The sequence below is a fragment of the Sinocyclocheilus rhinocerous genome, unplaced genomic scaffold, assembly GCF_001515625.1.
Source record: "Sinocyclocheilus rhinocerous isolate Xijiao unplaced genomic scaffold, SAMN03320098_v1.1 scaffold28, whole genome shotgun sequence".
In the NCBI taxonomy this organism is placed as follows: Eukaryota; Metazoa; Chordata; class Actinopteri; order Cypriniformes; family Cyprinidae; genus Sinocyclocheilus; species Sinocyclocheilus rhinocerous.
The window spans coordinates 845,469-858,989 of NW_015652416.1; the positions used below are offsets into that span (position 1 = coordinate 845,469).

At 37.4% G+C, this 13,521-nt stretch overlaps 1 protein-coding gene across 1 annotated transcript; it reads right to left on the minus strand.

Moving 5' to 3' along the window:
- Window positions 1-1,487: 1,487 nt before the first annotated feature.
- fam43b (family with sequence similarity 43 member B) lies at window positions 1,488-3,514 on the minus strand. The gene has a single exon (XM_016520944.1). The coding sequence runs from the start codon at window positions 3,342-3,344 to the stop codon at window positions 2,400-2,402; it is 945 nt and encodes a 314-aa protein (XP_016376430.1). The 5' UTR covers window positions 3,345-3,514; the 3' UTR covers window positions 1,488-2,399.
- Between the last annotated feature and the right edge of the window lie 10,007 nt (window positions 3,515-13,521).

Genomic DNA, 13,521 nt, shown 5'->3' on the forward strand with positions numbered 1-13,521 from the left:
TTTCATCAATTTTATGCATACCTTAAAGAATTAGGTTCACCAAAAAAGTCATTATTTACTCACGCTCATGTTGTTTAAAAATCATATGTGTTTTTTTCTGTGGAAGACAAAAGAGATTTTTGAAGAAGCTTCATACGGCTGTTTTCTTAAAACAACATAGTGACCATGCGTATCAAGCACTAAAATCATCATGAAAGTAGCTTATATGATTTGTGCACTACATTTGAAGTCATATAATAACTCTTTTTGTGTTCCAAAGAGAAAATAACAGCATATTGGTTTGGATTCAAGCACGAAAGACATTTCACAACATCAGGGAAATTAAATGACAGAATTTTTTAAGTAAATTAATCCTTAGGAGCCAAAATGGTTTGTATTTGCAGCTCAATCCAGAAAAAAGTATACATTATGAAAAGGATATGTATCAAAATAATGCTTGTGCAATGCATGCCTCACAATAATGCTAAATGTGGGATCCTCCCATAATGCACCTTCCTGCTGCCATCTGGATGTAATGCCTGTTTAGTCTCGTTAATGCCTGTTGACAAAAACACACATTTCAGTCAGAACATCTAGAAGACCTCTAAAAAAAATCTAAAAGATCAAAAACCCACATCACCCGGTCATTTTAGATTAATTAAACCAGTCACCTAAAGAATCCCACAATATATAAAAGGACAAACTATATATATTTAAAAATAATTACAGCATAAACAAACTAAATTTGCACATTTTATGTACACATTAGCAAGTGGTGCCACACTTTTGTTTTGTAAAGTCTGTGACTTTACCGAAAAAGTGCAGATAATATGATCACTTGGAAAACTAATAAGCACAACTCACAAATTTAAATCATCCACATAGCCCAAAAAGGGCATGGGACGAGTTAATCCATTGCCTAAGCCCAAGTATAAGCAATAGCAATAGTGATGTCTGTCCTAGCAAGCACCACTAATGAAACCATTTCAACAGCACTTCAGAAAAGAGATCTTGTTGTGGTGAATTTGACGCAGATCTTATGGAATTGCGTGCATTTATGTGCTTGTCCTTTTGTCCGTTGTAATCAGCTATGCGCCGAGAGGCTGTTGAAGGCTCTTCTGGCTGATTTCATGTCAAACTGAAAGCTCTGTGCTGCCTGCCCAGGTGTTTTATGCTCACTTCCTGTACAATTCAATCGGCTGATTAATAGCCTCACTTTGACGGAAAAGCTAAATGCCCTTCAGATGAAATCAGCTCCTTCCACAGCCCACTCACAGGCTGTCAATGGATATTTTTTCCTTTTCTTTGAGTTAAGTATTTTTTAAGCTAGGAATTATGATCTTTTGAAATAGAGCCGGTAAATCAGCAGTCTGCATTTTCAAATGCACTCAATCCGATCATCCCGGGATGAAACAAATGGAAAGCTGGGGCTCCCAAAATTCATAATTGATATAAACAAACATTTTATTATACAACATTTGGCAATTTTTCACACTGACAGTGTCCCATTGTGCAGAAAAAGATGAAAGTAGTAGAAAAATCACCATTTTCCCCAATCAGTTTCCAGAAGATTAATACGATGAGCTGAAATTACAAAAACACATGCCAGAGTTGACAGATGGGAGCTACGACCTTCACGTGAACGGCATAAAAATTAGTTTTTATGACTACCAGATTACACCAACACATATTCAGCATGAATTACAATTTGTATAAATACAAGATACATTGCTGCCATTTGGTCCCAGACAAATCACAGTGTAAAACAGACACCTTTTATAAACGTTTTAAAAGGTTCATCTCAAACGTCACAGATGATGCCTCCACTTGTTATGCATTACTGATTAGCAGAGCTATGATGAATGGTAGCAGTAAACATGTCAAGTCAATGGCTCGATTCCTAAGTTCCCAATGCCAATAAACCAGCTTTAACCGCATCCCACTGAAGCTGAGCCAGTTGAAAGAGGTCACCGGGGGGACAGCTATGAACCATCTGGGCATACAAAAAGTCACATTTTAAGGTTCCTTCTCATAGTCCATCAGTCTAAAGCACTTGGCACGTACTCACAAAATCACTCGGTGCCGTGAGTACAAGATGAATGCTTTATCGTCTTTGGGTGTGCGGTTTACGCTTTGCTCGATGTCGGGGGTAAATAAAGGCTTTTCGGTGTAAGCTCTCGACCAACTGATGATTGGTGTACCTGTGGTCTTCCTTATATTGTGCTTCTTCTGGCTCTTCCTCTCCATGCAGCTCGTGTAATGCTTCCTTGTTGGCATCGTGGCTGCCAACGGTCCTTATCCCGAGTTTCGAGGGGCTGTTTCACGGTGCATCGATGGACGTACCAGACAGAGTGGGTTGGCGGGAAAGGCGACAGGACAGAGGCTCATTGGTGAGGACACTAAACTGTATCCATTTGACGTCACACCAGAGTGCTGATAATCATCTGTGCTTCATCCCAGCTGGTAATCGAAACCTCATCCAGTCTATTTACGATCTTCCCCAGATCTTTCTCTGGAGGAGGAGGAGGACTGGGAGTGCCGGCGTTTTTCGTGTTGAAGGATTCAGCATCCCTCGGTCCGTCCTCATCCTCCTCCTCTTCCTCAGTAATCGAGGACAGCCGTGTGGCACTTCCAGGCTTGTCTGCAGGTGGCTGGTAGTGGCACTGGCCGTTCAGGAGTCTCCGAAGAGGCATAAGAGGCACAATGTCCTCGCCCAACAGCTGCTGCTGGCAATGGCGGAAGTCGGATTGCCGCTTTAGTCGCTTGAACTCTGTAAACGCCGATGTTGAGTTTTGGTAAAGGCTGAGCGCCAGTGCTCTGGCCTTTTCCGCCTTCGCCAACAGCACGGCGTGGCATCGTAGAACCACCGCTTTATTCTTCACCTGATGCCTGTAAATCCACGCAAAGATCTTTGGCCGGAAGGGGTCAGCGGTGCAGTATGTGATACGGTTGAGGGAATAGAGGTGGACGGGCTTCTTTTTGCCTCCTTTATCCACCCCCATGCGGATGCCGTGCGGCCCAACGGTGAGCTTCATCTTGGCGCTCTGTTCGCCAAAGTTGCTGCGAGTCCAAATCCTAGCCACCGCCTCCTGCGTGCAATCCTCGCCTTTAGCCATGATGGTGACCGCGCTGCCCAGGTAACGCACGTTGTAGGTGGGTTCCTCTTTGTTGAGCTCCACTTTCTGGCGTTTGCTGTGGAAAACACTTCCCAGCCAGTGAAACGGGCAGTCGGGAACGAGGTCCGGACAGGACTGGAGCAAAGTCGAAAGCAGGGAATGATAAGTCAGTCCGGCTCCAAGACTTTTCGGCTTGCTTTTGGACTCATTCTCCACCAGCACAAACTTGCTCCTTTTCCAGGGCAACATGATCCAGGCAAAGAGGAAAGGATTCAGCACTCTCCCCCAACCAGCAATGAAGAGTGTTCTGGTGTGTGTGTGTGTTTTTCAGAGAAGCACAGCAAAGGAAACTGCTCTGGCACTCGCTGACGAGAGACTGAAAGCAGAAAGGCTCCGCTGCTCTGCTCGCTCCTCCTTCCTCTTCCTCCTCCTCCTGCATCACTGAGTGCTGATCAGCGCTGGGCTCGAAGCCTCGGCGGTCCTCATTTAACTCCTTCAAACCCCTCACTGTCTCACCTGACGGGTTATTGTGCCGAATCTGACCACTGACCCTGAGGCAGAAGAAGAGGGTTCATCCTCGTGTCAGAGTGCCCTATGAGAATGCTTTGACCTGCTGGGAGTCATTTCTACCGTCGGTGTATACCATCACACCTCCCAGCTCTAATTTATTTCATTCAGCCTCTGGAAAAACTCCAGGAAACGACTTTACGTAATGGCTGCAAATGAAAGAAGGTGCTAGAACAAGCACGTTAACGTGGTTATTAAATGTCCAGTGGAGCGAGTGCGTAGGCTGCAGATCCTGAAACGACTGGAGAGACATTTGCTTCTCGACATTTGAACATGTTCACAATTGAAAGGATGAATCACTTTCTTATCAGCTATAATTTCACTACATTTCAAGCCAAAGAATAAGAACTTTAATACATCTTACTTTTCTGCTTTAGACTTTTTTTTGTAACTATTCAAGTTAGTTGTCTTTCAATAAGAGTTTCCTTAAATTAACAGTTGATCCAAAAATGAAAATTAGGGTACTCACCCTCATGTCTTCCCAAACCTATATGATTTGTTCCCTCCATGAAGCACAAAAGCTTGAATTTTTAATTCTGTGCAAATTATGCATGGTTTCTCACACAAAGCTATCATATGACTTCAGAAGTCTTATGGCACACAAATCACATGGACCACTTTTATAGTGCTTTTGATTGCTTTCTGATGCCTGAAAGCTCCAGTCCCTATTAATTTATAGTTGTATGGAAAAAAGGCAACCAGTACATGCATTAATTTCTATTTTTGTGTCATCATAATGGTTTGGAACAAGTAAATGATGGCATAACTGTTATTTTTGGGTAAAATAATCCTATAACAAACCATAATGCAATAATGAATGTGCTTTACATAATGAAACATGTCAATAAATGTTTCTTTCCTGCTGAAACCAGATTACAGCATCACTATTACTCAATTATATGTTAGACGGCTTGCAGCTGATGAGCATTTTCAACGTTCCCCACAGTCACTGAGTCTCAGGATCTCAATGGGTTGAAGTGTATTGGACGAGCCGTTCTGCCAGGGCAGGGCAGGGCAGGGCAGGTCAGCAGTTATGCATTGCATCGAGAAGCATTTCCATCAATCCGATAGACTGTGCAGAGGAGTGGAACTGCTCCTGTCACTCTGAGATTGCTTCTCTGTTTGATGGATTGGTTCCTATTCCCAATCAGTCATTACAGAGCTGTTATTGCACGCCAGGGAATTTGTGTGTTGATTTTTGTGTTAGTCATTCACAGAACAAAAGGTGGAACATATAAAGAACATCTTGAAGCGGTTAACTGCTTAGCTGCTGACTATTTTGAAGCACTGAACTGCTCATGCTTCATCACACTATCTTAAATCCTGGGTTTATTCAAGGCAATTTTCACCCTGTGTTAAAGGGATAGTTCACCCCAAAAAAACTTGACATCATTTCCTCACCCTCATGTCATTCCAAACCTGTATGACTTATTTTCCTTTGTGGAATATAAAAGAAATTGAGAAATACGAGGTGTTTTTTTTTTTTTTTTTCAGTCAACGGGCTCCAATTTTGTGTGGTTCCCAACGTTCTTCAAAATATCTTCTTTTGTGTTTTGTGTACACACAGTTTTGTAATGACATGAGGGTGAGTAAATGATGACAATTTTCATTTTTGGGTGAACTGTCCCTTTAAGCAATGTTTCACTTGTTATATTAAAAAATGGGTTAGCATTGTGTTTTACCCTGATCCACCTAAGCCATGGTCCACCTTCAAATTGCAAATCTCACGAAACCTACAAAGAACATATCCAGGTCACATTATATTGCTATTACTGTAAGTAAATAAATAAATAAATAAACAAAATTATTAATAAAAAAAAACCTAATTAACAGTAAAAAAATTATTTTATTTTATTGACTTTATTTATTATCTTTATTTTATTTATTTATTACCCTTGAGTTTGTGGTGAAAGACAATCTTGACTGGTTTTGCGAGACTCACAAACTACACAGTGCTGGAATGTAACAGTAAGTTAAGCAATAGACAACTAATCATAAACTGCCTCAATGCTAGCCTCATTAAATATTCATGTGCTTTGTGCAGCTGCAGAAACTTTTGGGTGCTGTTGTTGGTTTAAGAGAAAAATGTGTCTACTAATGGCAAACACTCCTCTGCATTTTCCATATTTTTCTGTAATATATTTCAGAAGAAGATGCCCCAATGTACTTAGGAACATTTACACAGATGGTTCAATAAATGTTATTAAACTCATAAATATGCAAATGGGTTTTAAATGCTGTTTAGGAGCATGTTTATCAGATAATATTTATTATGAACCACAGTGAAATTTTTATTTAAATAATGCCACAGCAGACTCTGCAAACAAATGTACAGAAGACCTTGGAAAAATTAATTGAGACACATCCTAAGATAACGTTAACCTTGAGTTAAAAATGACACTTGGTAAACAATTCATTAAAGCCCGAGTCCTCACATGCCCTTGCCACAAATGGCAAAGTTTCCTGTCCTCACATTTTTCCCTCAAAGGCTGACCCTGAAATCACACAGCTTGTGTGACACAAGCAACAACCAAAAAGTATAAAAAGCGAAAGCTATTGGTTTCCTAGAGTGGACAGTGATGTAGCCGTGTAAGCGAGGGGTTACGTGTGGCTGCCTTTATGATTTTTGACAGAAAGCGAGAGTGGAATGAATCTTGCAGTGACGTTTGCAGTGCCTCGACCATATGGGGACGATATAAAGCAGGGCTGTAATACAAAGAACATGCCCATGACAACTTGAAAACTAACTCTGAGCGGACAGGGCCGAAGCTTGCCGTATCTCCCTAGCCTTTACGAGGATTGATGCGCACGGTTCACATTGACGTATCTGCCTCGGGCGTTAGCACTGCGCAAGCACCGAACTGATGAATGAAATCGGGAAACATCTGCGAGAGGATCGACTCCAGGCTATGTTTTGATTCAATTCCATATCAGTCACAATTTAGTCAATTCCCAAATCCTTTTCTGATCAGACTCCAGGAAAGGAAGAGCATTTGTGCAAGCTGTCACGGATCACACATTCTGTCCAGTAACAGAAAATGGGACACCAGCTCCCCGATCCAAGTGAATGCATTATTAAAGCCTTCTGTGTGGCAGAATAGCACCTCATCTGCATATGAAAGAGGAGGGTGTGAGGGAATTAATTAACTGTGTGACTTTTACTAATGAGGACTTTGACTGTGGTTTTCAACAGTGGGCTGTAATTCAAAATGCTTATGTAACTACAAGACTTTTGGACAGACAGACTTGTGTCTGGTCTGAAGCAAATGGACAGACATTTCAACTATGAAAAGAGTAAAGACTATGTTCAGGGTCATATTTCACCTCAAAATTAAAAGAAAGAAATTATTCAATTATATTTAGATATTACACTTTGTATAAAGAAAACACTTTTTAAGGACTATTTTGTGCATTGTGACATTATTTGGGCATATTAATTTAATTTAAAATGTAATTAAATTATTTACTTTTCCAATTATAATTTAAAAATCACTCATTTATGGTAATAAAAACACATATTCTTTATTAAATACTTTGTTCATCCAAAACAATATATTGAAATTGCGAAGCCAGATTCCCAAGATGAATGATTCTCATGAGACAGTTTTTTAAAATTAACTGGTTCTTTTAATTGTTTTAATTAAAAAAATACCAGTTACTGGTTCAAATCAGTCTGAAACACGGTCCCTGTATCATTTACATTATTAGCAAAGAATTTTTTTCTTTCATATGTTCAGAAAAAAATTAACGTTATCTGAAATATTCCAAAATGAACTGGAATTGAATCAAAAACAGAATCAAACAGAGTGAATCAGAATCATATCATATATAGGATATATATATATATAGATAGATAGATAGATAGATATCTGTGTGTGTGTGTATATATATATATATATACACACATATGTATAGCATATATATATTCTATTTGTTTACATGGAGCACATGACCCATAAATTATTTACCAATAAATAAAAGTGTAATTAGATTTTCCCAGATGAACCATTGCAGGCTTCTTTTAAAGTACAGTAGGGTTAAACGCAACTCAGCGTTTTATCTTGTTTAATTTCTTTAGAGAATTGGGACTGTTTGTGTTGTGCCTGACAATTAACAGCGCCCCTCTGGAGTGATACAGGCATCCATTCCACAGAGAAACGAGGAGGAACATTTGTCTCCAGTGCTCATTAGACTTCTTCATCTGAGCCAACGGAGGAAAATCGCACACAGGCATTATTGCGCCGCCGCCCTCGTGATTGGAGCCGAGAGAAATGTGCTGAATGCACCACCGTTTTATTCTGTGAGCACTGAAACTCTACCTTCTTTTTCGGCTCTTCTGCAGGACGTCGTTTATCACGAGCCATTTCCTCACATGTTCTTTCCACTCGGTGATACTGAACAGCTTCAGAGAGGAAGAAAATACAGTTGCTCTTTATAAACCATTTTCTTCTGTTTCTTTAACTTAATAGTGCTTTCTAAGACGATCTATTGCTATTGCTCATAGGTACAGTTAGAGGTGTGTTCAAATCGTTAACCTTAAGTATTAAATTCATAACTCATCCAACAACATTCATGGAGCACACATGAATGATTCCTCAAATTATTTCTAAAAGATCACTCGCCTGGCATATATTAAAACAGATTTTTTTAAAAGGCCTCAGTAATAGGGATGCACCAATATTGGAATTCGGACCAATATTCGTTTTCATGCAATGAAAATAAAATAAATAAATAAACAATTTAATATGCTATACGTGGAAAAAAGTCCTTAGCAATAGGGATGCACCATCATTAAATTTCAGCCAATATGATAATTAAATAATTAAATCAATAATTAATGGTAATGCTATCACTAATTAATACAAATAAAATAAAATTAAATTAAATTAAAATAAAATCATTTTTAATGCTGAAAAGCAACAAACCAACATTAATCTTCCAGTCAATATAATGCTTAAATAGACCATTTTCATGCTGTGACTGATAACTAATAACCAATAAATGAAAAATCAAATTAATAATTTTAATTAATGCTAAAAAATAATAGGGATAAACCGATATTAAACTTCCAGCCAATATGATCAGGTCGATAATTAATTTTAATGCTATGACTGATAACTAATAAAAAGTTAAATTAATCATTTCAAATGCTGAAAAGCAATAGGGATAAACTGATATCAAACTTCCAGCCAAAATGATAATTAAATCAATTATCATTTTAACAAATTAAACAATTAAAAATGTTACAAGTGAACTAAGGCATCATAATAATGTTGGATGATGATAAACAATCTAAGAACATCAAAAATAAGCATGCACTAATAAATATCCAATAACGATCGATACTGAATGAAAAAAAAAACAGCCAATATATTGTACAGATCTACTTAGCAACACCCTAGCAACCCCTCAGAACATGCCCTGGCAACCATCCACAAGACTCATGGCGGCACAAACAAACACTGACTCCTCATTTCGTTTCTGCAGAACACTAAACTGACGAGCGGTTTTTGTTCTACAGCTCCCTACGGACAGCAGCCATCTAATCAAATCAGCTTCTGCTGTCCTTAATAAGCCAATACAGCGTCATGTACCGAAGGGTTTAGGCAGAACGGAGGGGAAAAGGGTCGATCTCATAGATGTGTGATTTATGGCTGAACACAAGGTCTGTGGACTGCTCGCTGTAAAGAATGAACCGGCAGAAGCTGGAGTCAGTGCCAAGAGCCGAGCACTACCTGCAACTAAACGCACATCCAGCACGAATATAAAGCAGCCGCAGAGGGCTCATTTACCACTAAAGAGATGATTCACTTGTTCTTTTCTCCTCTAGGTATTGCCGTTGCATTATGAAATGGATAAGAGCTGTTATGTAAGAGATATCATTATACATTTTCTCGCTTATTACAAGGCTACTTTGTAAATAAATAAGAAAAACAGTCTGTTATGACACAAAAAACAACCTAGACGAACAACATGAGCAACAATACATTATTTCAAAATTAACAAGTATTATTGATCACACACACACACACACACATATATATATATATATATATATATAAATAATCTTTATAATTTTATTTATTTTGAAATTTGATCACACACACACACACACACATATATATATATATATATATAATTTGTCTTTATAATTTTATTTATTTGAAATTTTTGTGTATATATTTAGATTTACAATTATATTTTCAGAATTATAACTATATATTGATTTACTTTTATATATATGTATAATTTACATTTATATATTGAAATTGACATCTACATTTTACAATTTACATTTATATATTCAGAATTATAACTACATATTCACGATTTACATTCATATATTCAGACTTGACTATATATTCAGATTTACATCTATATATTCAGATTTATAATTCCGATTTACTTCTATAAACTCAGACTTCTTCTAACTATATATTCAGATTTATTTTATTTATAATTTTTTTCTTTATACATACTAAATGTGTGTATATACACACACACATACACACTTATATATATGTTATGTATTTATTTTCAACTTGGTTGAGTGGCCCAAACTAAGCAACCTCCTTAAGTTTTTGATTTTATTCATTTATGGATGGTTTGCTGATGTGGTCTAATGGAGGGTTTCCGTATTTCTCCCTATTTCTACATCTTAATGCAGTGTTTCCCTGAATACAGCTATGTTTTGATGATGAATAATGCAGCATAATTTCTGCCCCCTAACTTCCTCTCCATCAGCAGTACATTTGAAATTAAATGGGAAACAAACATTAAGCAGCGTTGCATATTATGATATGAGATGTCCAAGTAGTTGGCCTGATTCGGCCTTTTTTGCATATTCATTATGTAAGGCTAGGAATGCAAATGAGGCACTCTGCCGAAGTTTGTAGAAAGCGGAAATTAGTGATGCAGACCAGTGCCAGGACGAATCATCATTCACCTGATGCCTTTGTCTGGTAATCCTTTGAGGTGGCTCTCCAATCACATCACGGGTCACGATAAATGGCAAAAATTTAAGTACAGATGATGGAGACTGCTCAGATCCTTTAGTTTGGGGGTGAAAATTCAAGATTGGTTTTCCTGTAAAGACAAAGAACGCATAAAAATTAGCAATGAGCTCTGCGATGATCTTGTCTACTATTCGCTGTCTTTTGACATTTAATTTGATCTGACTTCTTAGAAACTCAGTCATGATGCCTCAGACATTATCGTGCTGATATATTATATTATATTCTTTAGTGTGGGATTTTGAACTCCCACGCTCACATTCTCTAAGCAACAGAGCCAGACTGCACAAACAAGTATTTTGATAAATAACCATTTACTAGTAGAGCAGAGATTTTGTGCCATAGTCCAAGACTAAATAATATTCTTTCTTTTATTACAACATTTTATTTTGTTATTGATTGAAACAGTATGGAATGTATTGTTTGAAATCCAATTATTTTGGAATGTGTCTCAGTCAGGAATCTACACTACAGTTCAAATGTTTGGGGTTAAGATTTTTTCATGTTTTTTAAAAAAGAAGTATTTTATGCTCACCAAGGCTGCATTTCTTTGATCAAAAATACAGTAAAAAAAATAGTAATATTGTGAAATATTTTTACAATTTAAAAGAACTGTTGTCTATTTGATTATATTTTAAAATGTAATTTATTCCTGTGATGCAAAGCTGAATTTTCAGCATTACTACTCCGGTCTTCAGTGTCACATGATCCTTCAGAAATCATTCTAATATTCTGATGTGCTGCTTAGGAAGCATTTCTAATTATTATCAATGTTGAAAACAGTTGTGTTGCTTAATATTTTTGTGGAAACCACGATTCAGGATTGTTTGGTGAACAGACAGTTCAAAATATATATTTTTTTTTTTCATTTATTTGAAATATAAATATTTTGTAACTTTTTATATGTCTTTACAGTCACTTTTGATCATCCTTGCTGAATACAATTATTTTTTCCATTTGTTCCAAAAAAACAAAACAAAAAAAACTAATCAGATTTTATTGCTTTTTGGTCACTTGAGGGTGTATCACTTTCCACAAACCCTTTTTCAGTAAACAGATTTGCAGTGGAAATCAATTATCTATGTGCCCTAACTTACATTGGCAATGTGCATGAAAGCTTAACAGATACTCCGTTATATTCAGTCTAAAAGATTAATTATCATCCTCCGGTGAGCCATCAACTTTTTAAGAAAAACTAAGCCGAGACGAAAATTTTCTGTCAGTCCTGAGGATTGTAATTAAGATGATAAAACAATGGCGTTTTCTCAGTCAATTACTTTAGAAAACTGTTGCCATCTTAGACATTTTCCCATTAAATTAATCAGTCTATTGTGACCATTAAATTAAACCGAGAACCCTCAAACAAGGCCACACATCATGGAGCATTATGGAGTTCCCAAAAATCACAAGAACCCATCCAAATGTTTACATGGTTTGATGTAAATACTGTACAATCCATCTGGAAAAGTTCTGTAATTTTAGTTTAAAGCACGAGTCCATGTGTATTGTACATCTGCATCCCTGCACACCTTCATCAATGTGCTCTACAGCACTAAAACAGACACATCTGGTATCCAGCACTTCCTGTTTGTTGCCATCTGTCTCCACTTTCTCCAGTCCATGCTTGAGTGGGCACTGTGTCTCTTGCATGAGTGTCTTGAGGGCTAAGGAACAGCACACTACACAACACTAACAGTTTGCTCGTTCTCTCAACAAGGTGAGTAATGTTAAAGCCGAGGCCCTGGGCGGCACTCGTCCTCCGGTGAGTCAGCTGTTGATGTGGAAAGGTCATTTCTCTCGTGTTTCTGGCTTCTGCTTGATGTTCGCATTAGCCAGCCATCACTGAACAGCACATCACTTTTTGGCAGGCAAACAACCCATCTTGATTAACTGAATTACTCATGTTTTTCAGGAACTTATTAAAGTTCTGAATGGCCTGACAAACTCTTGAGATTTATTTTGGACCACTACTCTAATGCAATATTTACAGTTCTTGCACAGCAGCACTTTGTTGATGTTCCTCAAGCATTCTGGTTAAAGTTTGCTCTAAACCCAAACCCAAAATCCTGTAAAACTACTGCTGTAATTTAACCCAAACTACTTAAATTATTATTATTCATGCCAAGGTTTGCATTCTAAATGGCCAGTTACTTTCATTTAAATACAATTTTTTTTATAATAAATAACACAAAATAATAACACACAAAATAACAAATGACCTTTAGAATACAACACAAAAAAAACATAATCTGCAATAAAATTCTTTATTGTTGTTTTAACAATAATAATAAACTTTAGTTGTGATCTAAAATATAAAAAATGTACTTTCATCATTGTTTTGGGCTATGTCTAACTGTAGCCTCACATTCATCACTTCATAATAAATGGCCATTGTTTAAAAAGTTGTATAAATATCCAGAGAACAAGAATTACTTTACCTGGCTGTGAATATCATAAAAGGGCAGAAATCATGTTCATGGATGAGCTAATGATTTATTAACGTAGTAGAATGAAGCAGGGTGAGGCTGAAAGCCGTCGAAGCGAAACGAGGTCGCTGAACGAGCGTGACACACGGCTCAAAAGCAGCGGAGCTTTTATTATGCCACAGTCGACCGCTTCCGCTCCTTCCGGTCGTGTCTATGTGGGGGGAAAAAAGCAGCCTGTTTTATCATACTATATACATTTGAACATTCTGTTATAATGCTACTCTGTGCGGTCATCACCGGTCTATTAAAACGCACAACATATTAAAGCGTCTTTGGAGTTTCCATGTTTTCTACAAAACAAAACCGGAAATCGAGGGGTTAGGACGTCATTGGCAGGCGACACAATGACACTATGGACAC